This window comes from Corvus kubaryi, unplaced genomic scaffold (assembly GCF_017639235.1).
Source record: "Corvus kubaryi isolate FWS band 111438036 unplaced genomic scaffold, C.kubaryi_AGA036_p1.0 76, whole genome shotgun sequence".
NCBI lineage: Eukaryota > Metazoa > Chordata > Aves > Passeriformes > Corvidae > Corvus > Corvus kubaryi.
In genome coordinates, this window is record NW_024582063.1 from 12,636,751 (window position 1) to 12,663,009 (window position 26,259).

At 35.5% G+C, this 26,259-nt stretch overlaps 1 protein-coding gene across 2 annotated transcripts in view; it reads right to left on the minus strand.

Moving 5' to 3' along the window:
• Positions 1 to 26,259, minus strand: part of LRPPRC (leucine rich pentatricopeptide repeat containing) — an 87,694-nt gene that overhangs the window by 21,669 nt on the left and 39,766 nt on the right. For both annotated transcript variants that reach the window (XM_042051840.1, XM_042051839.1), the window contains exons 23-29: positions 24,976 to 25,180; positions 17,157 to 17,281; positions 16,424 to 16,530; positions 3,920 to 3,988; positions 3,579 to 3,669; positions 1,122 to 1,264; positions 929 to 1,010 (exon numbers count right to left, since the gene is read on the minus strand). In XM_042051840.1, coding sequence (XP_041907774.1) covers positions 929 to 1,010; positions 1,122 to 1,264; positions 3,579 to 3,669; positions 3,920 to 3,988; positions 16,424 to 16,530; positions 17,157 to 17,281; positions 24,976 to 25,180 — 822 coding nt within the window. The remainder of the gene's footprint in view (positions 1 to 928; positions 1,011 to 1,121; positions 1,265 to 3,578; positions 3,670 to 3,919; positions 3,989 to 16,423; positions 16,531 to 17,156; positions 17,282 to 24,975; positions 25,181 to 26,259) is intronic.

Genomic DNA, 26,259 nt, shown 5'->3' on the forward strand with positions numbered 1-26,259 from the left:
TCCTGATCTAAATAGACTGAATATTTAGACTGAATAACTCTAGATGGTAATTTCACTAACAATGTAAGTAAAATGTGTGAATGACTGATACATTCTTCTTTTAAAAAATCAGAGCTTAAAAATCTGTGTCCAACCTGTAAAATACACTGATTACACTTAGAGAAGAAAATTACTAGGTGTCTTGCATTTATAAATCTTCCTCATTCAGCAAAATTAATTTTTAAACCTATTGAATTCAATTTTCTATACTGCTTTCAAGTGATGTACCTAGTTATTTATTATAGTATAAATGAAGAAAATAAGGATTTCCAGAATATTCAAATGCTCTGCACCTTGGCAAATACTAGAAATGAACTAATTTGGACCAAGGCTCTTCTCGGTGGTGCAGAGCAATAGGACAAGAGGCAGTGGGCAGAAAGTGATGCACAGGAAATTCCACCTAAGCATGAGGAAGAACTTCTTTACTGTGCAGGTGACTGAACACTGGAACAGATTGTCCAGAGAGACTGTGGAGTCTCATCACTGGAGATATGCAAGGGTCCTGTTCCATGTGCTCAAGGATGAAACTGCCTGAGCAAAAAGGCTGGACCAGATGACCCACTGTGGTCCCTTCCAACCTGAGACGTTCTGGTATTCTGTTATTTCTTCCCCATTTTGCAAGGTCCAGTAAAGCTATTTCTTCTTAAGTCACCCTGCTTTGGGATGAGATGGATAGGAATGGATTTCCAATGACTAAACATGGACTAAATCAAAGGAACTGCACATATTTCAACACTCTGCTCTTCTGTATACAAAGGCAAACATCCATGCATAAATTCATTCTGTTTTCAGCAGAGACTGGGAAGTTTGCACAGAAGAGCTCCGCAGTTAATTGAAACCTTAAAATTAATGTGGAAGGGGGAAAAACCCACACTGGATTTCAGTTTACCTTGTGCTTTATTTTTCTTGCAAAGCATCCGTATTTTCATTTCTTCCACAATAGCAGCATTTCTGCTACCTTCAGTCCTAACCTTTGAAAGAAACAAACATTTAAATTACTGTAATGCTATGTGTTAATGTTTTTTAGTAAGAAGAAATATATTTGTAAGTGTTGTTAGCTAGGAAAGTTAAACTCCACTTACCTTAGGTACCTCAAATGGAACAGTCTGACCATTTTTCTCAAATATATCAGCAAGTAAAATTAGTGTTTTCTCACGAGGAACAATATTTTCTTCTTGAATTTTAGTCCAGATAGCTTCAGCCTTTCCCCAGTCCTTTTTGCTGTCTGAAACAAGATTAAAATCTTCAGATAAAAGCACATTTAGAATATACATCCATATCTAAAGTTATTCAAAATCGTGTGTTTGGAAAATAATTCATCAATTAATCATGTACTTCTGCTTCATATGATCATCAGTTTGAAAAGTTTTAATACATAGAGGATGCCAGAAAAAAACCCCAAGGATTATAAGAATTTTCAGATAAATGAGAAATCAGCTCAAAAGTATTGCAGAAGCGATCATCTCAGCTGATCTATTATTCTTGATTGTTAATTGAAATGTATATCTGCATCACTGTACAGAACTGCAAATAAATAGAAAGCTGGACTTCATGAGAAAAAAACCAGTTAACTACCATTTAACTACCTACAGCAGGGGTTTCCTGCTGCCATTACATTTTCTACCTTTGCAGTCACAAGTTGTGAAGCATTTATGACTCTAAGACACTACTGATTTACACTGGTAAAAATGAGCTCTCTAAAGCAGAAACATCCTTCTCAACAAATTACCTTGGCATTTTATTCCAATCAGGTTTAGTTCTCCTACTATATACGCAAATCTTGTAAATTCTCCGCTGACTCTTCAAGGGTCAGTCTCTCCTCACAAGTGCACAGCAAAGGGCAAAAGGTGACATTTGAAAGTTGCAGCAATGGAGTATCTGATAATGATCAAATCCTGGGACAGGTTGTTCAGGAAGGCTCTTTGATCTCCACTGCTGGAGGCACCCAAACCTCTACTAAACAAGGCCACAATGTGATCTGACTTTGGAGCTATCCTAGCATCAGGAAACAACCTGGGCTTAAACTCCTGAGGTTTTCTCCAGTATAAATTAGTCTGTGATTCCAGAAACCCAAATGCCTTGTTTTCAACATTTTTATTACTGCTTGGACTAGATGGTAGGTTCTTTTTTTTATATGCCTAAAACAGCTCTGAAGTTATGGCTTTGGTACACAGTGACAGTCCTACTGTACTTGTGCATGGGGCAGCTTTGATAGGTAATCTAAAATGGTTGAAAGCAGGATTATGCATAGCTTTTGTCTTTCATGGTGACAGAAACCCACAAATATTTTCCACTTCTTTGAATAGATGGAATTGGTTCTGTCTTCTGAAAGAAGACTGAAGATTTTGCATGACAGAATTTGATGAATTGTATCTTCTTAGATTCTCTTCCTAGCAGGCACACTGTCAGACTTTGTCACTGCCAGAGGTGAACAGGGTGAGTGGAGAAACAGGAAGGTTCTCTCCCTGTTGAGACAAGATTGATTTTCAGGCCTACTTGATTTTTGATGGTGAACCAGTCTGTGTAAAGCCAGAATTAGGTAACGCTATGGTTTTGTTTGAAGCTTTCCAAGGCTTCAGGAAATGAAAAGCAGCAAAGTTCTCCTGGGGTCTCTGGTCATTTTTTTGTGCAAGTCCTCATGTCCTCTCCTGCTGCACCTAAGTGCAGTGGGGAAGAGGCCTGCATCAGTAGTCCTACCCAACCGAAGATGTACTTGGAGAACAGCCTAAAATTACTTTAAGCTCAAAAGCAAGTTTTCCAGATATATCAAACTGCTGTAATGGCTCAATAATATATAGCTGTATGTACATCCATTACCGAAGTACACAGGAATTCCTGTAATGCTTTATGGCCCAATTTACTGTTTAGTGCTCCACATCCAATAGTGCTCCATATCCAATCTTAACACAATATATTTTTTTTAGTACTTTAAAATAGATCTCCAAAATTTTAATCCTTTATAATACAGTATAATACACCAAATAAGAAAACCAACATAGACTGAAAAACACAGAAAAGAGGAAGAAAAACCACATAGATACATCCTACACGAAGTCTGTGGCATAAAAATGAACTTTCAGTTTTAAATGGTTCATGCCTATAAATGATGCAAGAGTTAGGTTGTGGCTGGTGAAAAATAGGTGAATTTAAGGAATATATGCACCTTTCAGAACCAGATCCAATTACAGGAAATTCCAGATTTTTATCAGTTATGAAGATAAAAGATGAGCAGGTTTTCTTCTCTAAGCATATTGAAAGCCAAAACAGAGTTTTTCAAATCATAACACCAGACAATATCAAGGATTGGAAAACTTGTACTATGTAAGTCTATACTATATTACATACACACACACACTATACTGTGTTCAGTTCTGCAGATGAAAAAAACCCCAAACCTGACTTCTCCTCCCCCACAAGACGCCTCAGAAATGGTACCCAGACTGTGTATCAAGATATGCCTTATCTTCAGCGTTATGTCCCATCTCCAACCACAAAGGGAAACGGATTACAAACATGAGAAAGATCTTAAGCTCACTTACCATACAGTTGAAGCAGGTGGTAGTACATCTCATCTCTATCACATTCAAATAGATTTTGAGTTAATTCTACCAACTGCTCCAAAGCTTCCAGCTTCAAAAAGAAGGAAGAACACAGTTACACTTCAGCCAAACAATTATGTTTCTATATATGTGCACATACATGCTGTGTGCATTCAGCTAAAATAATATTTCTGTTTAAGTATACACCAGCATTAAGTTCACCTCATCAGCCTGTCACCTGTCCTTTCACAAACATAAAAATCAAGCGAGAAAATACTTCAAAACAATTTTTCTTGGAACAAAATGACAGTTCCATAGAACACAGCATACGAGTCACATACCTGTTTATTTAATATACACCTTTTTGCAAACCACTGCAATCTTCCAGAGTGTGCTCTCAAGCCAGGAGTCTGTAAAATATTTCCACAAGAAGAAATACATTACTGCACACAGAACATTCTACAGGAAAATAAACATAATACAGGTATTCATAATGAAAATTCATAGCTTTTGTTTGTTTTTTGAAATCTAAATAAAACTACAAGCTCACAAATAATCATGTTAGGTTGCCTTTACGAGACATAAAAATTGCAATCATCTTATTCACCACATTCTCCTTTTTGGTTGAACACTGCTGAGAGTTGATTTAAAATACACTTCAGATGAACTGAAATGTTAAATAACTTCTATCACCACATTATTAGGGTATTATTGCTGTTACCTATACTAATCCCTTGTATTACTCATGGTAAAGAATTATTTCCAAACTGTCTTCACAATGAAGTATTTGTATTAGACACCACTGCAACTCAGCAGCTAGAAAACCATGCTTCTGAACTGCACCATGACCATGTGGTGATGCCAATATACTGTACTGATACCAGGTATAGTAACTGTAAGGCAATTCCTATCCCAGAACAGAAGGCTCAAGATTTATTCTTAAAGCTAAGACACTTAAGGCTTACCCTTATGTGTGTGTACACAGAGGAACTGATGTGTAATTTGTTAGCATGCCACAGTTCTTTCTGTTACTTTCCCAGGTTGGGAACCTTAGCTTATTCACTCCTTTGCTGTTTCAAGCAGACTGCAGATATATTATACACATGCTCAAAGAAAATGTTTCAAATCCTTGAAACTCTATCTGGTGTAGAAAACCACATTGTGCCTTCCCAGCACCATATGCCATAATCAGAACAGCAGTTCCTCAACTTAAATTCTTACATTTTCTCAAAAATTTTAAAGAGACATGTCACATGTTCTACTACCCGTGTCCAACATATCTAAAAAAGTTTACAGCAAAATGTGAGCAAAGCATCCATCATTTCTACCTCTTGGCCTTCCCTCCCACAGATACTTGGATTTACTCCCTTTATTCTACCTTGTTTTAGCACAAACACAATTTACAGAGTGGACTCTGCTTTTTCTTTCACGTGTCCAGATTCACATTAATATAGCTCAAAGTAACTCCAAAGAAATGCCTGTTCACCCCTACAGAGAAACATGTGTTTTGACTCTTGAAGGCCTTTAGCTTTTAATATTGTAAGAAAACTCTACTGTTTAAATGTGAAGTGCAACTTTAAAAATTTGAATGCCAGTATGCACAAAAGAGGCAGTTTGAACAAAATGCTGTGAGAAATATTAAGTTTCAGTTGCAAAACAGTGAAAGCAATTACTATTGGAAATGTGAATTTTCCTTCTCTCTTTTAAAAACACAGATAATTTCCTTTTTCCATATTCTCCAAGTGCAAAATTATTACCCTTGCATCTTTCTGAAATAATTCAGCATACACCAGAAAAACAGCATGCAAAATTTCAGTGAAAACTCTTAAATTTTGCTAAATAGATAGGAAACAGTGTTCTGCAGAGTAAATGCTAGGCCATATAATCCTACCAATCACCTAAACCATTCTATGAAGTCAATGTAAGGTTTTGCAAAAACCAGGATGCTAACACCACAGTTTCTCAACATGGAGCATCTCTGTTATGCTTAGGTGTACTGTTAAAACAGCCTCAGCCCAGGAGGTTACAGAAAAATAGTGACTTCTCAAGTATTCAAAAGCAGTATATATAAACACAGCTTTCCAGGTGCGTGCTTTTTTTTTCCAATTAGTTGCTTGCCATTTTCTTCCCCTCCCCACACTTACTTATATTTATAGGTACCTGTTCAGTGCGTTTTTAAGAGCTACCAAGCAGTTTCACATAAAATATGCTGAAAGCTAAGTCAAGAATTAACATCTTACACAACAGGCTCTTGATACACAACAGGCTCTTGAAAATGAAAGAGAAAAAAGTATGTTGCCTGCATTTGTAGCTAATCCTCTTTAGGACATGGTAAAATTCAAATGCTGAATTCACTTACAACTTCCAATATCACTGCTGATCCGAATGCCAATGAACTCGGCAGCTCGAAAGCTACAAACTTTTTATAGTAAATCCTTTCCTGTTCAGAAATGATTGATGTGTCTGTCACTACAAGGACAGCTGAGTTATACAACAGATATCCTTGTGTTTCATTTTGAAATTGAGAAGTGTTTTCACATACTGCAGGTCTCAATCATCAAAAGAACATCTAGGTCAGATTAACTAAATCTCCAGGGCTTGCCTGATAGTCCATATTTGTAGCTTATCCCTTACAATCTTAGGGAATTTTAAACATTGCATTTAGCAGTAAACAGTGTTTCTACAATACAGCAGACTAAAATAAAGAACAAAAAAATACAAGGAATAAAGGGAAATTACGTAAAAAACTGTTACTCTAATTACTCTTCCAAATTCCCATTTACAATTTTGATCTTGCTTGCTTCAATGGACTAAAAAAAAATAAAAATCTACACTGATTCTTACTGGTTTCTTTGTGTTGTTGGGTTTTTTTTATTTGAGAGTCTCAAGCAATTCATCTAGCATATAAACCAAACATGGAGGATTTCTGGCTTTTACATCCTTCTGAAATATAAACCAGTTGCACTGTACCAAATCAAACCTTGTTATCCTCTCCCTAACAGTACCTATAGAATATAAAATGTCACAAAACACAGCAATAATTTCTTCTTAATCGTCTTTCACTCTCCAGCTACCTGAGGCTCAGTGGATCGCACTGGTTCTAGTAAGTGATTTCTCTTCCATGAGCTTTTCTCGTTGCCCCTGAAACCCTGTAAGATTTGTCATTCAGAAGTTCTTTTGGCAATGGGTTGCCTCCACCATGTTCTGCAGAAAACAACCATAATACTACCAACTTTTTGATTGTTTTCAGCCTAACTTCTGCTAGCTTCATTTGAAACCTCTGGATTTTGTATTAAAAGACAATGTACAATTGATTTGTCTTTATTTTCTCAATTTAATACTAATTTAATGAGTAGTATATAAAATAATTCCCTGTTTCTTCCCTAGGCTAAGCAGAATTCAGCTACTTCATTGTATCTCCTATAGAAATCGAAGTTTTAATCAAAACTTACACGTGGTGTGATTCTTGGGGTGTCCTGCACAGGGCTGGGAGTTGGACTCTATGATCTTGATGGGCCCCTTCCAACTCAGCACATTCTGTGATGCTATGACAAGTACACTTATTCTACACTTACACCCACACCAATTTACTCATTGATTCTACACCTTCCCACACAGAAAGGAACACTAACCAGAAAGGAAAATATATGCTGCATCTTTGGAAGAACTCTTGTCAAGCAGCACTCAAAAATCATGTAAATGCAACAGTCCTAACACACTGAAAGCATTTGATTTGTTCTCCTCCTTCTGAGAACCAGTCACTTCAGACAGGTGATTGAAGGGGTCCAATCAGCAGATTTTCTGTACTAACATTTTTATTTGAGCTAATTTCTACCTATTACAGCTGAAAGAAAACAGACTGGAAAAATACTGACCTGTCAGAGAGGAATCTATTAGATGTTTTTCCAGGTTTTTAAATAATGATAGAAATATTCTAATTCTGTTTATATTAGTATTCTGTAACTGCTACAGCCAATAGGGCCATACTGGTTTTTCACTTTCAAAAAACTTTTCTAACAAAAAAGTTAAATAATTTACAGAAGACATATGAAAATATTTATTTACTTCGCTTGCCTAAACCAAACTTTTTCTCTTTAAACACAAAACTTACAGAGAAAACCACAAAAGAGAACATACAGACCAGAAGCCCTATGTCCTGTTCAAAAAGATGACTTTCAGCAAACTAAGAGTTGAGAACTGTCCCAAAACAGTGCCACTTTTGCTGGCTTAGGTTGCATAACTGTTTAAAAGCCAGCAGCAGCATTTTTCATTGGGCATGTATGTGATGTGAGATGGAGAGCTTCTGTTTTAACCTTCCAAAACTGCACTTTCACAAATGACTACTGTGCACTGTTTGGCAAAATAATGCTTTCATATACCAGTCAACTTACTCTAGCCTTTCATGATATAACCTCACTGTGAATAACACATCAATTCTAACTATTCAAGTTAACCTCAACCACCTTATGTGCTTTGTTTTCTTCAAAATATCTGTATTTTCTTTGCAAAGTTCAATCTTTTCTTAGGGAAACAGTTCTACTCTAATCACCAATTCAAATGTCTTGGAAAGAAATAGCCAAATTTTATAAAAGCCATCCACGTTGCACTTCCCAGTGGTATTCTTTGGAAGGGTAGATCCCTTCATTCCTCTCCTTGCAGCTGAAAAAGTCAGTAATAGTAAGAGACAGCTAACGCTGCTAAAGGAAAAAGAACATTTCACGAAGAGTTACATCAGCAGCAATAACAGACTTATGCTACCAGTACCAGAACCAGTTACTGAGATTTAGATGCCAAAGCAATGTCTTGCAGGAAAATGCGTTACTTCTCCAAGCAGACAGCCTTGAGCAGACAGCTATAAGAACTGATGTATGTCATTCCTAACAGCTCTCTCCAACGTAAGTGTCAGGGAAAACAGAACACTTGATGGGAAGTTCTTAATTTAAAGACGGATTTTTCCCTGATTCCACAAAAATGTCTATGAAAATCTCACAAATTCAATACAGCTTTAATGAAGCCTGGGATATTTTTGCATGGCAGGTTATTTGAACAAAGTTGTTTACAACAACTGGATGTTTTGCTTGAATCTCCCCCTAGGTTAAAACTTGTGGCAGAAGTCCTCACTTCTACTAAGCAGTAGGTGCACTTCCTAATCAAAAAGTTAGAAGAACATACAGATATAAAATTTCTGTACTTTATGTAGCCATATTAGTCTAGTTGTTAGATGAGATGGTTAAAATTATTTTACACTTCTACTACGGTTTTTTTCCTCTTGCTAAACATGCCTTTACTTCCAAATAATGATGCATTAGTTTTTTAAAAATAAAAAATTAACACATTTACATTGTTTTCAAAAATAATCTTACATTTTGAGTTCATATGTATGTAAGTACACCACTTTGCTGTATTTGCTGCATTTCTCCCACTATAGTCTTTACAGCGAAGTCTAAGTGAAGTATCATTGTCAAATACACAGAAAAAAGAAAACTATTTTGATTATTGGCTCTGAACTTTTATGCAATAGTCCAGAAGCTCACAAAAGATCCAGTTTTAGAGACTGAGTGATCTAAAAATAATCTGTGCATCAAAAAGCATCTTTCCTGTTGCAATCATATCAACTGTCTAATAAAATATATTAGTGCTCTCCTAACTCAACTTTTCTTTAAGTCATTGTACTACCAGGATGACATTACAGCTACGGCTGTTTATGGCTAGCAGGGGAAGCAATACTTTTTCTACAAGTTCATTTTCCACTTTGAAAGAAACTTAGTTCTCATTTATTTCAAAAATGTTTTCTTTGGTGATAGCACAGAAAGATACCCTTTACTCTTGCTAAACAAAAAAAAAAACCTTGCAAACTCTCAAAAAAATGAGTAATTCCTTTCCTTTTTTATAAGCAATTTTGCCCAGAAATAAATACAACTAAACAAAATACAACTGATTTCTTTAAAAAGAAATTCATCTAAAATATGTGAACTCTTGATCACCTTTCTGGGCAAGGGGTAACTGTATGTAAGCTTGAACACAATTATATCTGTACTTTCAATATGTTTACTTTTCATGTTTGATAATGAAGGCAAGTATTCGAATGCAGTACTGGAATACTGAAACTTAGGAGTTGCTCCACTGCAAGCCTTCAAAACCTACCCAGATATAGTGTATCTAATATTTTAGTTGCAGTACCAGATATTTAATGAAAGGGATACATGCCTACACATCTGTCCTCACGAACTCTTCTCCTGGGATCGATTAGAATTCAAGCTCATGCTCTCCTTCCTGCCTATCCTACAGTAACACAAGGAAGCAACCACTTGACTTCTACTAGGTCCATTTTTATGTAAAAAGCAGCAGTAGTTCACAATAAGAAAATACAAAGCTTACAGTCTCCACTGGGAAAGTCTGTACTGTTGGTTTTTGGCTTTTTTCTTCCTAAGTATGCATTTGCTTCAAAGCTTCTGTCAGTTTCACAGTTCACTGACTTTACCAACACAAGTATCTGTTGAGTAAATACTCATGATTTTATTTACTTCACTTGGAAGAGGAATATATGCTGTTTTATGTGAGGTAAACATTGAGAAAAATGTAAGGCAACTTGATTATTTTCCAAAAATACCAAAATAAAAATAGGATAGAGTTTTACAACTTTATCATTACTCAAGACAACTGTAACTGATGTACATTAAATCACTATTGGAATAATCTACATTTTCAGATAAATTTCAGACTTCCAAGATAAATTATGCAGAGAAATATTATTTAAAAAAAAAATCAGTAGACATTCACAACAATAATCACATTGGAAGAAAAGGTGACATAAAAAATACACAAAACCCCTGCTTAAAATAAAGTTCTCAAGGATATCCTAGGCTTAAAAACAGAGCAAAACTTTGCTTCTGGCCTTGTAATGTGGTATTACAGTGTATGATGAATGAAAAAAAAAAAGCATTATAAACCTCTTCCTTCTAACACAAAGTCCCTGGAGCTAAGAAAAGATGCACAGCTCTTGCCATAATCCCACATTCTGAACACATTACCCTCTTCCTTTCGGGAAGGAATTTTTTCAGTAGTCATCTCCTTTACCAAACTTACTTACTTGAAACATATCCCTTCCCTTTAAGAAAGGAATACTAAAGAACTTCTAAATAACGTGCACTGAACTAGTAAGCAACCCTTTTTAAATTAACTCACAAACATTCATGCATGGAAAGAAAATCCAAGTTCACTAATAACTAACTGTATCAGTCCAGTTTCAGAAGGAGAAGTCATGATTTTATTGGACTAATAGGATTCAATAGTAATAATTTTAAAAATTAATCTTTTCTTGTAATTATAGGGCTTGCATGCTTAAAAGCTCTTCAGTCTTTCCCCTCCCTCTCAGCTGTATACAGTTACTCTAATAAAAGCTATTACACCCCCTACAAACTATTCCTAAATCTCAGACCACCATTATCTAATACAATTTTGTTCACAAACATTTTAATTTTGCTTTAATCACCTCCACTCTTTTCTCGACAGGACCAAAAATAAGTCTTTGCAAAAAAATTCAGACACTAGATATAACCATCACTAAATTACACATAACCTCTGTACCCCCCCACCCCCGCTCCCCCAATCCTGCTGTCACAAATCAAGAAAGCATCTTCTCCTGGTAGTTCATCTCCAGCATAAAATCAGCAGGACTCAATTTTATGATGCAGACTCATAAAAAAAGCAATCTGGATGAAAGAAGGTTGTAATCTCTCAATATCACGTAGAAATATTCTCATTGTTTTTATGGTAGATTAAATCCAATGGCAACTGGTATCTTCAGCTCTGCTGACAGTGGATGTCACAATTCTTTGCTTAAACCTATCTACCTCCTAAATTAACTTGACATCTGTTGATAGATATATTCCTGTACACTAAACTCGCCCAAACCAGTTCTTTTGTCAGGTCCCAGATTTCAGCAGCAAATGCCTTTTCTTGCACTTATTCACATTAAACTGTTTCACAACCATTTGTCCCTGAATTCTTCACACTAATGTCTTGAGATATGTGGGGTATGGTAAATTTAATTATTAAATATAAACAACATATTTAGTATGAGAGTAGGTAAAGACAGCATCACACTTGATTAAAATCTGCTTAAAGAATTCTGAAGGCATGCACTATCCATGGCTATTTTCAAAGAAGGCTCTTCTAGTGGAAACAAACCATACAGGTTGAACTTCTACCAAAAGATTCTGTCATCCAGTTCTGAGATCTTTCTTTGTATTCCAATCCTCTTTGCCTTCATTTCCAGCAAAAAGAAAACCTGAGCAGCAATAAAAGCTTTTACTCTTCCACTGAAAGAGCAAATTAACAGCTGTTATTTTAAAAGCTGGTGTGATTTGATCTAGAAGGATTTTGAGAAGTATCTGTCAAACAACACGAAGACAGTGGAACACTGCTACCAACTCCAGCTTCCTATCAGAGGAGTCCATAAGCTCCCAATTAGAAGTGCCAGTGACCTGATACCTTTCTGAACATGGTGCTTGTTTTGGTTTATTTAGATAAGGGTTTTGCTGTACAATAAAACTTCATTTAAGGTGCAATGATTTTATTGATACAGTGCAGAAATGGATTTAACATCCATTTAATACCTTGCCTATTCAGTCACAGGAATGAAGTGTTCATTTCTGCTTCATGAAAACATGGTTCAGACTTAGACTAAGCAGACTTACAGATGGGCTTTGCTTGACCCTCTGCTGCAGGACTGTTACAGTACTGAACGAGATACAAATCTTTTCAGAAAAAGCCAAGAGTGGACATGGGCTTCATTACACACTGATTCAGTGCATATTTTAATAGCTGCATTCAGCATGTATAAATGAAGGACAAACGGTGAGGCTAGAAATATTCAACCATCATGAATGTAAAACAGCTTCAAGTTATATGAGATCTTGGTGAAAGATTCAGGGATGACCAAAAAATTAAATCCAACAAAAATGGCAGACATCAACTATATTTTAACTACTGTAAGCAGTGAAATCTGTAAATCTCCATGCAGCATGAGAACATAGTAACAGGTGAAAGGGGGAATAAATAAATTCCTCCAAGGTGGTGTAACATTCCCTTTTTCACTCTTCCTCTTCTGGATGACCTTCACATTAGTACAGATCTTAAGCACGTGCTTAATAAAGCAGCAATCAACAACTGAGTAAACAAAAGGGACTTTTAACTGTCCAGTACAGGCAACAGGTAAGAAGCTGCGAGATCTGGGGGACTAGGCTCTAAAAAATTCTTTTACCATTAAAATACCAGACTTAGAAGAATGTAAGGCCAAACAATTCTTTCGATTCTCTGATCTACTACTTAAAGCAACACATAATTATGTAAGACCTCTCCCCAGGAGGAGATCTGATTAACTATTTTTGAAATAAGGAAACGTTTCATAAGACAGGTAAAGAAAGTATTTTTCCAAAAGGTACATTTTCCCTAATCCTATTTCTTGAAAATTCACATCCCTTTCTTTTAGCCTACATTAGTTTTAATGTAGTTTAGTTTAGTTAAAGGCAAAACATACTGACCTAATTTTCTTCCTTTTTTCTTTATGAAAAACAAAATTCAAGGACAAAAGGCAATTAAGCTGCCTTTCTAAGTAAGGGAAAAAATCCTAAGTAGCCAGAGCTAGATTTGATGACATAGAAGTCATGCTGTGCCAATCCAAGGGAAAGCATGCTAGTATGTGACCTTGTGGTAAGGGGCAAGAAGAAAGATGTGCCAACTTTGTTCTGACATGATCATCTTTGAAGGACTCAAGACAAAAGCTAGCTTATCAGTTGAGGTGCAATTAAGAAGACTAAATCATGTCTTGATGTACTACAGCAGCCATTGGTAGAACTTATTTTCAGTGTAAAGCAAAACAGCATCTACCAGCACAGCTTTGGGGGCTCGGGAATTTCCAGGCACAGCTAGAATAAAACAGACTTTACAGAGCAGCCAAGGCTACCTTATTTGTAGCTATTATCTATGAGGACAAAACTTTCAAATGCTTAACAAGGCAGTCCAGCAACACTGCGAACTGTTAACTTATCACAGAAAAACCCCACGATGCCTCAGAAACTGCATTTCCCCTGCCAGTCTTCTCAATATCACAGCTTCTCTTCCAGTCAGCATCGCCTCAGAAGAGACTCACACTACCAAACTACCACATGCTTCAGTCTAGCTGTTCTAGCATTGGTCAGACAAATTCTTTGCCTCATCTCCTTTCTATTTCCCTTTCCTTGTCTCTCACAGCCTCATTCTCAGATTAGTCTTGCTCTTCTTCTACCAAGCAGATGAGGCCCAGAGCTTTCAGCTTTCTTGTTACAGCACGATCTTGCATATATACGCATTCACAATACACTTAAGGCCAGATAATGTAACATACACAAGTCTGACCTGATTTTTATAATCTCTCTCAAATCTTATCGTTTGACCTTTCCCAGTATTGTCACCTGCCCTCATTTTATCAAAGATTTGAGATTGAAGAGCTATTTTTTCATTCCTGGGGCTTTAAGTTCCAAGTTTTTCAAAGCAGCACTTGTCACTAAGTTTCATATAAGCATCTAGTGTACCTCTCATTTCTAAAAACAGCAAGAGCAAGCAGAGGGGCAGTGGTCTCCAATGAGTAAAAATCCCATTTAAGCAACCATATCCTGCACAGTCTTCATTTCCTTAGCTCCCAAGGATTTTTTTTTCCAGCTTCATTACTATTCTTTTAGATACTCTTTATTAATTCCATAGATGCTTTCGAAACAAACAATATCACTAAAATTAATTTACCATCATAACCAGCAATACTTGATTAATGTACACACTTAAAGGTACATGCAACAGCATCTAAAAGAGAAAGTGGCACCAAGTGATCTCCTTCACCAAATATTATTTCACAAGCAAAGAAAATAGAAAAGTAATCTGAGATGACCATCAAGAGGAGTAATTTAGTCACAAAACCCACTGGACTAGAGAAAGAATACACATACACCTCATACTCCATCTTCCACATTATACTGATTAAGGCTTTGACTTCCCAACAAACAAAAAAAGCAAACAGGAACTTGCTTATGTTTTAAAACAACACAAACAATTTTCTTCTTCAGCAGAATATCAATTTGAGATTTCTGTCCTCCCCTTTTGGAAACAATTTCTTTGAAAATACTTAACATTTTGTGACATAACAAAAGCATACTTAAAACACTACGCACCATATAGTAACTGATTTTGTGACACCTTTTCCACTAGTAAAATACACGCAATATTATTCATAGCTAAATTCCTATACTACTAAAAATCCTGGAATTCAAACCAGCTCTTCCTCAACAGCATAAACAAAGCTTTAATTCATACTTCAAAGAAGTTAGGTAAAAATACTTTAACTAGCATAAAAGGCAGGAAGACTTCCATTTAATCTCCAGATATTTGGTGGTCAGATTTATGCCTAAACATCTGCAGTTAGTAGTAACTTAGATCAATCACCAAATACTGAATACCTGCAGAGATAATGTGGCATGTTTTAAGAAAATGTTTTAAGCTTTAGCAAAAGCTTAAAGCCACAACAATTTGATAACTTGCTTGCTTACTATCCTATTCACCATTACTGATCTCCAGACACCAATAGAAATTTGAGAAATTAAACGCCAATATCAAAGAAAGAGCTGTTAAATCACATGAAGTAACAGTTTTGCTCATTTAGCTTTAATTTTACTTCCAAACCTCAGATTTCATCCTTTTACCTCCTATACGCTTTAACCACTGTAAAAAGAACTCAACTCCTCAGTGTCATCTGCTGTCAGATACTGATATTTCTATTCTTCTGTATTATAAAATTTGAGCTCCAAAACACCCTCTCAGAACAAAAATATCAATGCTTCAACACTGTGCTTAGCAATATCCACACACCCCACAGCAGGACAGTATTGTTCCACCACAGACAAACAAGCAGATCTTCAGTTAAGGTTTTTTAAATGAAAGAATTCCATTAGACAATTCAAGCAGGATAGCTGGTATTTCAAATACTCTGAGGGGAACTAGGAGAAAAAGCATTCTTTGTCCTAGGAATGAAAAAAAACCCCAAAATTAGGTTAGAGTTGTGTATGTGCCTAACACAAAAACACTGAGGACAGACTACTACTTTTTTCTGCAAGATGCCTCCTCCCATATATTAACTGGAAAACTTATGCAGCATTTTAAAAATATACAACACTGTTAAGAAGAAAAAATAATCACAATCTGGGCAGACTCTGCAGCTGCCCCTTTGACTTATCAATTTCAGTAAGCACAATTTCAATCAAGTCTAGATAAAATATACTAATCCTAAATAGACCAAGTTTGTCACCTACCACTTCCTATAAGCTGCTTACTATCCTGAAAGAGGAAGAGAGAGAAGAAATGCTAAATTAAATGCCAAACAGTAGCAGACAGCGCTTGTTTGGCTGATTAACTTGTAGACAAGCATTACAAATAAATCTGAGCATGGTCTGCAGCAAATTAAATTCCAGTGCTTTTAAGAACAAAGAATTCCTTTGGAAAGAGGATTAGCAACTTTACACCCAGGAATGCCAGTTTAATTTAATTGTTCCACAATCCAATATTTAATATGCAAATATCATTTTGATATATAAGAGCAAATTTGAAAAAGTGAGGAAACAATTTCAATGTTCAAGACGACTGCCTCTCTTCTGAACGGTAATTATACAAAATAAAGCTGGCCGAGGGTTTTTTATTACTGGGATTGCATTCTATTAACATGAATCAGAACAAGTCTAATTAAAGGTTAAAAACTTTAAATGTTTCTAATTAAGAGTCTAAATAACTGCAAAATTAGAGTACTATAGTTAAAATCCCACCTCGATGACCTTCCTGGCCTCTTTGTATTTTCCGGTTTGCAAGAAGGCGAAGAAGAGATCATAAAGAGCCATCATGTCACCATATTCTCTGCTTATAAAATCTGAAACTAAAGACAGAATAAACCTCATTAATTTACTCAATATATTGAAGTATTTCAGTATTTATGTCAGACATTCCTAATACTAATATTTTCCAAGCCTCACGAAAGATAAGCTACAGGGGGATAAATTTTGAAACAAACAGAATGATTACAACATGACACAATTTGTTGTAGCTTTGTGGTTGAGCATATTTAAAATGTTTTTCTGTTTATCTGCACTACATTTTGAACTACATTCAACAAAACAGACTATATTTGCATGCTCTGCTCATAGATAGTGAGGGTATATGATTTCTGAACTGCACAGCTATTTGAAAAACAGATGTTTTATTACTGTGATGTGTTACTATTAATTTGTTTCTGAGTAGTAACATACATAGCTAGAGCAAGTATTAGCACTCATCTTGGAGAGCTCAATAATCTATTATACAAACAGAGCTGTTCTATGTTTAAAATTACAATCAAGTTTTCTATCTGAAGAATGCAGGCACTGTATTAGTGCTTTAAAGTTACACATTTAAAGACAAACAATTTTTTCCTTTCAGTTGAAGAAACTATATACAAATCCTGGAAGAAAAACCCCCAGAAAACACTTCATATTAGCAGACAGCATTTGACTACATGCAACTAACCCTTTTGCAGAAGATCAGCATCTCCTTTTTCTACCAGTTTACAGTAGATGTTATGAAGTTGAAGAATTTTACCATACTTCTTGTAACAGCTGATTAAAGCTTCCAGAGCTGCAGGCATGTCATCCCTTGTGGAATGAAACAAAACAAGAATAAAAACATTCTGAGCAGGAGAAATGCATGCTGAAACCACTTTTATCTTGAAAATTTCACAGAAAATTCATTTAGCACTCTATAATCCAAGTGTTTATTCCCCCCTCAACTGTATTATTTTTGATTGCATGACCACCGTTCACTACAAATTAGCCAAAGGTGTGAGTGCTCCACAGAATTAGATGCACTTAATTTTTGAACAATATTCTTAAGTTATGCTGTGTCCTGTCTTGACAGAACTCAAATTCCATGGAAAACTCACTTAAGTGTTTAACGGCTTTATTTTTCTCATTTGTAAGTAACACCATGTACACTCTATTACCTCTATGTCTATGTTTACACATTTCCAATTTTTAAGTTCTGCACAATTATTCCACAATATTTTTGTTTCAGTATAGATTGCCAGAGTTAACTTTGATAACCACAGCTCTCTAGATTGCTTTATATTGGTTTTACACCTTAACAGACTGCCTATAAATCATCTGTTGATGTCCATGGCCAGCATTATTCCATTCTATATAAAAACCAGAATCCAACAGATATCTTCTCCTATAAAAAGTACAATTTTTGCAGTTAATTCAACCATATAGTAAGGTACCAAAATGTGTTTTATGCTGGCCTATCCATGTCACAGAGACATGGCACTAGCTTATATCCATGTAGTAGTAAGCAAGTGTGCAAGACTGCATTAAATGCATTTAGTCAGGAGCCTTTGAGCAGCAAGTCCAAATGCCATGCAGAATATTTCCATTTTTGGTACCTCAATCCTGTGCTGGATTTTCCCCTATGTATACATTACTAACACCTTTAGAAGTATACATGATTAAAATGCAAAACTGGAAAGTCATAAAAACAATCACAGTAACAACAAATATAAAACAACATTTCATACTGTGCAACTAAGAGTACCTCATCATCTGCTGCAGACCTTTTTTTCTGAAGGATTACAACCCAATCTTGAAACAAAACCAAACAAAACCAAACAAAACAAAGCAAAACCACTGAAAACAACCAAGGACAACCACAGAAACACTGGTAAAACAATACGTTATTCTTTGACAGGTAAGATTTAAGCTGAAACAAACCAAGACCACACACACAAAATGTAGTAAGTACCCAAGCAGTCAACAAGACTGCATTTTAGATTTCAAGAACCTTATTTGATAAGGGTGATGTAAGTTACCAAAGGAAAAAAAATTTTTTAAAAAAAATCACTTAACAACAGTAGCTGGAAGGCTGACTTGAAATAACGTTTTAACATTCCTGAAGCAACCTTATTATTGATGAACAAAACCTTAACAAATCAAGATATTACTGTTAAAACAAGCCCAATTCAGATGTCCTCTCCTCACATTGTATTTCTTGTGCAGCACAAATTTTGCTTTTTCAAAGAGCGAACTATCTAAACTACTATGTACTACTATCATTATCTAGGCTAATATTTTTAAAAATTTTAAGAGCAAAACGCAGAAGAAGAAATAATTTTATTCAGTAACACTGGCATTCTTAAAAAGAACCTAAGATGATGGATTTCTACCTTATCCCCCTTACTGAGCCCTGTTTACAGTGCATCTTCTGGCACCCCATGGAGTCATTTGAATTTTTGTCATTTGGGGTGAAGACTAAATTACAGGTTAATTTCAAAACTGCAAGTAGATGTTGCAGGCTAGATTACTGTCATAAAAGCGAAATACTATGGTAGTTACCATAGTCAGATATAAAGATTTATATAATCAGTATTTTTCTCCTGCTTTAGATGCAAGTTCAGTTAACATCTAAAAAAAAAACCCCAGTTTTACAGAAAACTACTCAATTTCTAAGGAGGCACAACAACATTTATACATTCAAATTAAAGTTTTCAGTGATAAATCTAGCTTTTCAGACTGATGCTCAAACAGCTATGGTATTGTCTCGGCTGTATTCCTGAAGGATTAAAGTGACTGTTTTTAGGTCAAAGCTATCAATAAATGAATGAATAACTGGAATGTCATTCAAGCAGTAACATTAACAGTTTTCTAGTGCCTACATGTATACTTCTGAAGGCATTAATACTGCACACGCAGAGAAAAAATATCAGCAAAGACCTGGGACAAAAATAAATGGAAATACTGTACTTGTTACTGGCACTTACTGCTCAAAGGGGCTGCATAAGTCTGCATATAAGGAGTTCTGTATCTTACACACTGACTTACTGTTAAAACTGTTTTGAATCTATTGAAATCGGATATATTTGTTCAGTTGCATTCAGTCAACCAACCAGTCATCCACAGTTTACTAGAGAATGGGGTTTATAAAACGTTTAAATGCTAAATCTGGCAAAGACAAATATAACACAATAAAACACAGAGAAGTTCAGATTTCATATAGAAATTGTTGGTACCATTACTGCAAAGAAAAAATGATCAGGGTTATGCTTGTACTTGAGCTTGTATGATTTAACAACCTGCAGTATTTTTTAATTGTCACAAACTGCAGTTAATTGCAAGTAAGTACCAGCAGCTACTTTTGTAAGCAGTTTTTACAGTCCTTTTAGAAAATGAAAATAAGGAACTCGCTGTAGGCTTCAAATTTCAGGTAGAGGTAACATTTTAATGTGTTTCTTGTAATGCTTAACTATCATAAAAAGAGCTGCAAAAAAAAGAATTTCTACATTTTAAGAAAATGCTCTTTAGACATAATGATTTTAAACTAACAAACAGCTGTACATTTCAATGTACTTGAGAGTCTTTCCGTGAGAAGTTATGCATGTCAAACACCCTTTTATCCTCCCAAAGGATACTTACTACAACGTTAAAAGCCTTGTCTAAAATTACTATTTAATTAATACGGTTCAAGTCAGAAAGGAAAAAAAAGCCCATATACTCATAGCCATGTTGGAAAAATCAGATTTCCAGCATCAGTTTGGAATACACAGTACTTAAAATGTGAACATAGATGATCCATGCTTCATTTTGAGTTGGCCAGATACTACTCACAAATAAGTCTGTCACAAATATTTAAGTGACTCACAAATATTATCTGTTCAGCACTAATACCTGTTCCACTTAAAGATTAGGGGTATTTTTCCGAAATATTGAAACTTGCTCTTTTAGAAAAGAAGATATACTATTATTTTTGAATGACAGAAGGAGCCTCAGCCATGAGTACATTCTGCTTGGCCCTTATGCAGTCCCAGAAGAGTCCTCCTTTGGCATCATTTTCCAGCTAGTTATGTTCAGGTTAAGACACCAAGTTTTTTGATTCTTTTGGTTCCTGTTTAGAATGGCTACGAAGTCCAAGGTATTATGGGTACAATCTTCCAAAATATTTGTGTGGGCAATTTTAATCACGCAAAGCTATCTGAAGAGCCAAAATTACTCAGCTGTGTGAAGGTTTGCAGGACACACTCTGCAGCAGGACTGGCTCTACCACGCAGGGATACTTCAGCTCTCCTCACTTTCAACAAGCCACTCCCCTCTTGCTTTAAGAATGTAGCACTACATCTAACGCTTTTACTTGTAATAAACAACTTTCACAACCAGAGAGTCTGCCTGATAAAAATAAGACTCCAAATATTGATTTTAATTGGACTGAAGTGCTGCAACATTATGCATAAAGCTTTAGTGAAGTGGCAATTTACCTAAGGGGTTTACTGATTGAAAAGCTCTCAAACCTGAAATCACTAGAGAGGTAGAAAGAAAAAAGGGACTCTCTGGGGTGGGGGTGGAAGGTAGCCTGGTAAAACAAATCCCTCTCTACAAATCTGAACCAGATGTTAGTGTAGAGGGAAGTCAATTCAGCAAGGTACAATCAGCTTTACAAAAATTATTCTGTTAAAAGAGAACGGGCTCTTGAAAGAGCTAAATGTGTTTCTGTTCATTTGCTGTACTAAGGAATCTTCAAGGAGACTGGTGTTGCAATTACAACTAATCCTCCCCAAAAAATTAACTGTGTTGAAGGCTTTGTAATTTCCCTAGGTACAATTTAGCTGTCACTTACTTTAAAATTTACTCAAACATGCGTTCGGAACAGCACTAACTTCACATGTCAAGTGCTTTCCAGCCAATTGAGTCTAAACTGGAAGTCGGTGTTAAACAACTGAATGATTAGACAAGATAGCTCATTTCCCTGCTCTTTTGTTCAGAATAAAATGCCACATTTACATTATCAGACTCAACAGGATTTTCTGACAGAGGGAGAAAAAACCCTAGTGAACACTGTCCATAGCAAGCACATGAAGCCTGTCATTTACCAATCATCCTTCAAAAAGCAATAGCCATGAATGTAACTTAATTACGACCCAATGATCCTTGACGAAAAATCATCTTATCACTGTCCTGTCCCCATAGGGCAAATGAGACACTTTTGTCCTTTGGCACTGATGATGCTAAATTCCTAATTGCAATAATGGAGTAAGAGAGCCAAACATCCCTAATTTCATTGCAACATGTGAAGAGTTTTAATACAATATTTGAAATAAAGCCACTAAAAAATAGAAAAAAAACCTCTCCCCACTAAAGATATGTGTCCCCCACTAAAAACACCACTTAATTTACAAAGATGCCTATTTTCAGAAGTGCATATACAAGTCAAATAACTTGTAAGTGCTACAGAATTATCTCCAAAAAATCACAGGTGATTTTAACTCCATGAAAACAACAGAAGGAAAATTGTCAAGGCACTGCATTCATACTCTATCTACTACATACGAAACTGATCCAAATGGGTTTATACGAGATTAATGACAAATGAGCACATAATGCTTTGCTGGACAATGCTGTATTAAAATACACAAACCATTTTTAAAGAAAAACAATCCAACTATAACCTTTTTATCATTTAAGATACAGATAGTAATTGCTTGTGTTCCCTGACTTAAAACTACAAAATATTTTACTCATGTGGTCTGTAACACAATGCTCTCAGTTTACCTGCAAATTTTCTTCCCTCCGCTTAGGAGCACTTCTTATAACAGGAATTAGTAAATTTCAAACCTGAAGATGTTTTTTTTCTTTCTGTTCTCAAAGATGAGGTTAACTTAAGCCAAAACTACAGTCCTTAAAATTTTAAGAACTTTTACACAGTGTAGGTAACACAAGTTTTTCTAATTATTAGCAGCTGGAAAAAACAGTTCAGAAGTAAGACGTACTTTAAGAAAACAAGTTCTTTATATCCTTGCAGATTTTTGTCACACAATCCAAGGAAGGTTTATCACACTAAATGACAGACCAAGATCATGTGGACTGTCTCAATTTTTAATGTGATTTTTCCCATCTTGAGAAACTATTCAAGGTCATAAATAAAAATCAGACAATTCAATGCAGGGGGGTAGTTCCCCTTACCCAGTGTCAGAAAATCCCCAAGGGAAGTATGAGTTCTCTCTCTAGTTACTTTAATTATTTCCCAAAATATTAAAGGCAAAATGTCCATTCTACTAGAATGTCAGCTTTTGTAAAGTTATGTTGTCCATCATCAATGTTTTTTTCTTTTCCATGCTCTGCTGAAAGTTGTCACTTTTAACTTGCACTAGAACTACTACTAGTTCTTTAACAAGAACTTAAGAATACTCAGGACTGGAAGAAAGGGGTAGATGAAAACATTTTATACCTACAATTGTTGAAATCTTCAAAAGCAAACCACAGATTCCTTTACAGGCAATTAAAAAGTTTGAAATAAATTAAGAACACAAAACACTAGCACAAGCACTGCTGTGGAACATTTAAAAATACCCCAGAACTAATTTCAGAGGCATGCTGATGACCTGCAGCTAAATGACAACATTTCAGCATGATACCTGAGCTGTAGGATGGCAAATAAGCAGCACTACTACTGAAAGAAATGACTAACACTTATTTCAGTCACTCATAACTTTCAAAAAACTCTTTGCGTATCTAAGAAAAACAAACAATCCCCAAACCACACCACCTTCCCCTTGCCAAAACAACAAACAAACAAAAAAACACCCCAGTGAAAATGCAGTTATTCCTCCCAAGCAAATTATGCAGAAAACACCTTCCAAATTTTGTCTACTATCAGAGAAAATGCAGTCTCTCCACCCATAAGGTGGTAAAAAAATCCCTTGGAAATTAGCTTACTTTGCATTTTATTTATAGATATGAAATATATTAGCAGCTATACAGGTGTGTACCAATGACTTCTAGCCATACAATTCCAGTCTGGAACTATTTTCTCCTTCATGAATCTAGTCTCATCAAAAGTCCCTTTATTAATGAAACTTTTTCAGAAAGTTCTACTAAAAACATTAACGCAGAAGAATGTGGAATCAAATTGAAGTAACACTCATTACTATCCCCCTTTTCATCTACACATGATCACACCTTTATCTACATCATCATACACTACACTTCAAGTGAAAAGAGCCCAAGCAGCACCAGGTACAACTTGCACGTTGATGTGCATAAAGCAATTATGTAAAATGCAGCTGCTCTTATGCACACTGCAAAGCAGATCAGATATTTTTTCCGACACATTAGTTACATATGATTGCAGTTAAATTACTTTTTTAAACATCTGCCTGGCTTGTGATGCAACCAAGGCAGAGTTACTGACTGAGAAGATGTACACTATATTCTTAACCATTGACCACTTCACTAAAACAGTTTTTAAAAGAGAATGTACATACATCTACAAAGAGTTACCTCTTTTTCAAGAATTTTCAATACAGAAAATGTTATACTGACCTTGCATACCCAGAATAACTACAAGAACTAAAAACCCCTACATTGCTGACTTACACGATACTATGAAAAATTCACTTTTTTCGTAGGTATTATATTTCTGCCAATAACATTTTGTTGACATGAACCAAATCTCAAGAAATTGATTCATAAACTCTAGCTGCAAGAGCTGAAAAACCAGGAACTACAGAAGTGACACACAAAAGACTAATAAAAGGATTGCACATATGGTAAAGGAAAAGGGATTCTTGCCTCAATTTTATTAAGAAATTGTTATATAGCTCATACGTATATTAATTCAAATATACTACACCTCATAATAAAAACTTATGGAAAGGAATATGACACATGGAATTGAAGATACTTCCCACCAGAATGCCTGTATGAAATTCCTGTTCTTTAATACATGGCATAAAAAGTATATATAGGCAAAACCCCTCAAACATAACAGATCAGATAGTATTTTCTTTGAATTTTAAATTCAGCAACACAGCAGCCTACTGCCAATGATATCTAATTATTTGAATTACGTGAATTAAGAATACTTCAGTGTTCAACAACCGCCCTGCAACTCACCTGAGATATTTTGGAAACAGCAAAATAATGCTGTTTTGATGTGAAAACACGTTCCACTTCACCACAAAAGCTGAGATTGCACCTATCACACTCTGAATAGCTATTTTGTCAAACAGACTTTAGAACAAACTAATTCATAAGCATATTCCAACATATAGCCACTTCATCTCTGATGTGCCCATAAAACACAGCTGTTGTTCCCAGAGATCAATGACACGATGTCTAGCTGATGAAAAGAGACTTAGCTAAATTAAGAAAACATATTTGTTCATTACTGCTCCAAGATCACTTCAGTATTGCACGTGCATGAGCACTTCCAGACACGTATGTACGTGCAGCTGTGAATTGCGTACACAGGTCACAGAACACAAATAAATATCATAACTTGTTTCATCTGAAGCCCAAGCATAGCTTACTTTTCAAGGTGAACTGTAATCAGAGGGGAATGAAGGGCAGCAGTTTGCACCAAGCCCAGGTTTGCAATGGTCTCATGTAATCGACTCACTGTTTCAACATCACCTCGCATGGCAGCGGCATTAAGAATGCGGAGAAAAGATGCAACTGTTCTGCCTGAGATAGGAACATCCTTCTCTTTCATCTCCGTTAGAATGTTAATAGCATCTACAATGGAACAACACAAAAGACCCTTAGGTAATTTCATGTAGGGAAAACAAACTGCTATTAAAACAGCATTTCAAACCCAGCAGGAATGTAAATTCTGGTGTATAATGCCGATTTCAAGTTAATTACTACTTGCATTTCTAAACGAGACTACAATTATAAATCCACAATAGCATGGTTTTATCATTTTGCTGCAACTTTGACTACAAATTATAGATAGAAACTGTGTGCCCACTCTGCACCACATAACCCTGCACAGTCTGCCCTATAGCTGCAAGATTCTACTAAATGGATGCTTTTATCGTTCAATGCTAACATCTGCTAAATCACTCCATTGTTTCTTCAGCAGATGGCTTGTCACGAGGCCAGATAATAAAGATATGTTTACACTGTATATACAGCCAGACTAATGGTCTGATACCGATAGGGCCTGTTTGCTGTGTCGATACTAATTAGCCAAGGAGAGCCAATGAAAGCTTTCTAACAGACTGCATGTTAAAACATTAGGTTCATTAAGCTTCATTAGTAAGGCAGAAACAAACATTTTTGTATACGGAATAAGTGCATTTTTAGAATGTTCTTAATTATTGCATAGCCAGAATGTTTTGACCACTTTACATTTGGCTATATTTATGAATTATTTTGTTTTCTGAGGGACATTTATGCTCTTAAAAGCAAACTCATATTTTCAAACTGCTTAATGTAGAGGTAGACATGATCTGATTGTTTATGATTTGGACAAATCAGCTTTGTTTACTATTTTTCTAACAGTACGCTTAATAAGAGGCCAAGACAAATTTCAAAGGCAGATCTTACATGAAAAAAAACTCTATTAGCTTTTTTGTTTTATTTTACAGTGTTTTAAATAAAACCATTACATGGTTTGAGCCATGTTTTATTGTGTTAGTGTAGTTGTTACTCTGCAAAATCAGAGAACTCAATATTCAGAATCACCTTCTAAAGCTAATGACATAATGACTTTTTAAAGATCAACCAAATCATGTAAATCACAGAATTACATTAGACTAAATTACAAAAATGAAAGAGCTAACAGCTTAATGCAAACATCTAGAAATACG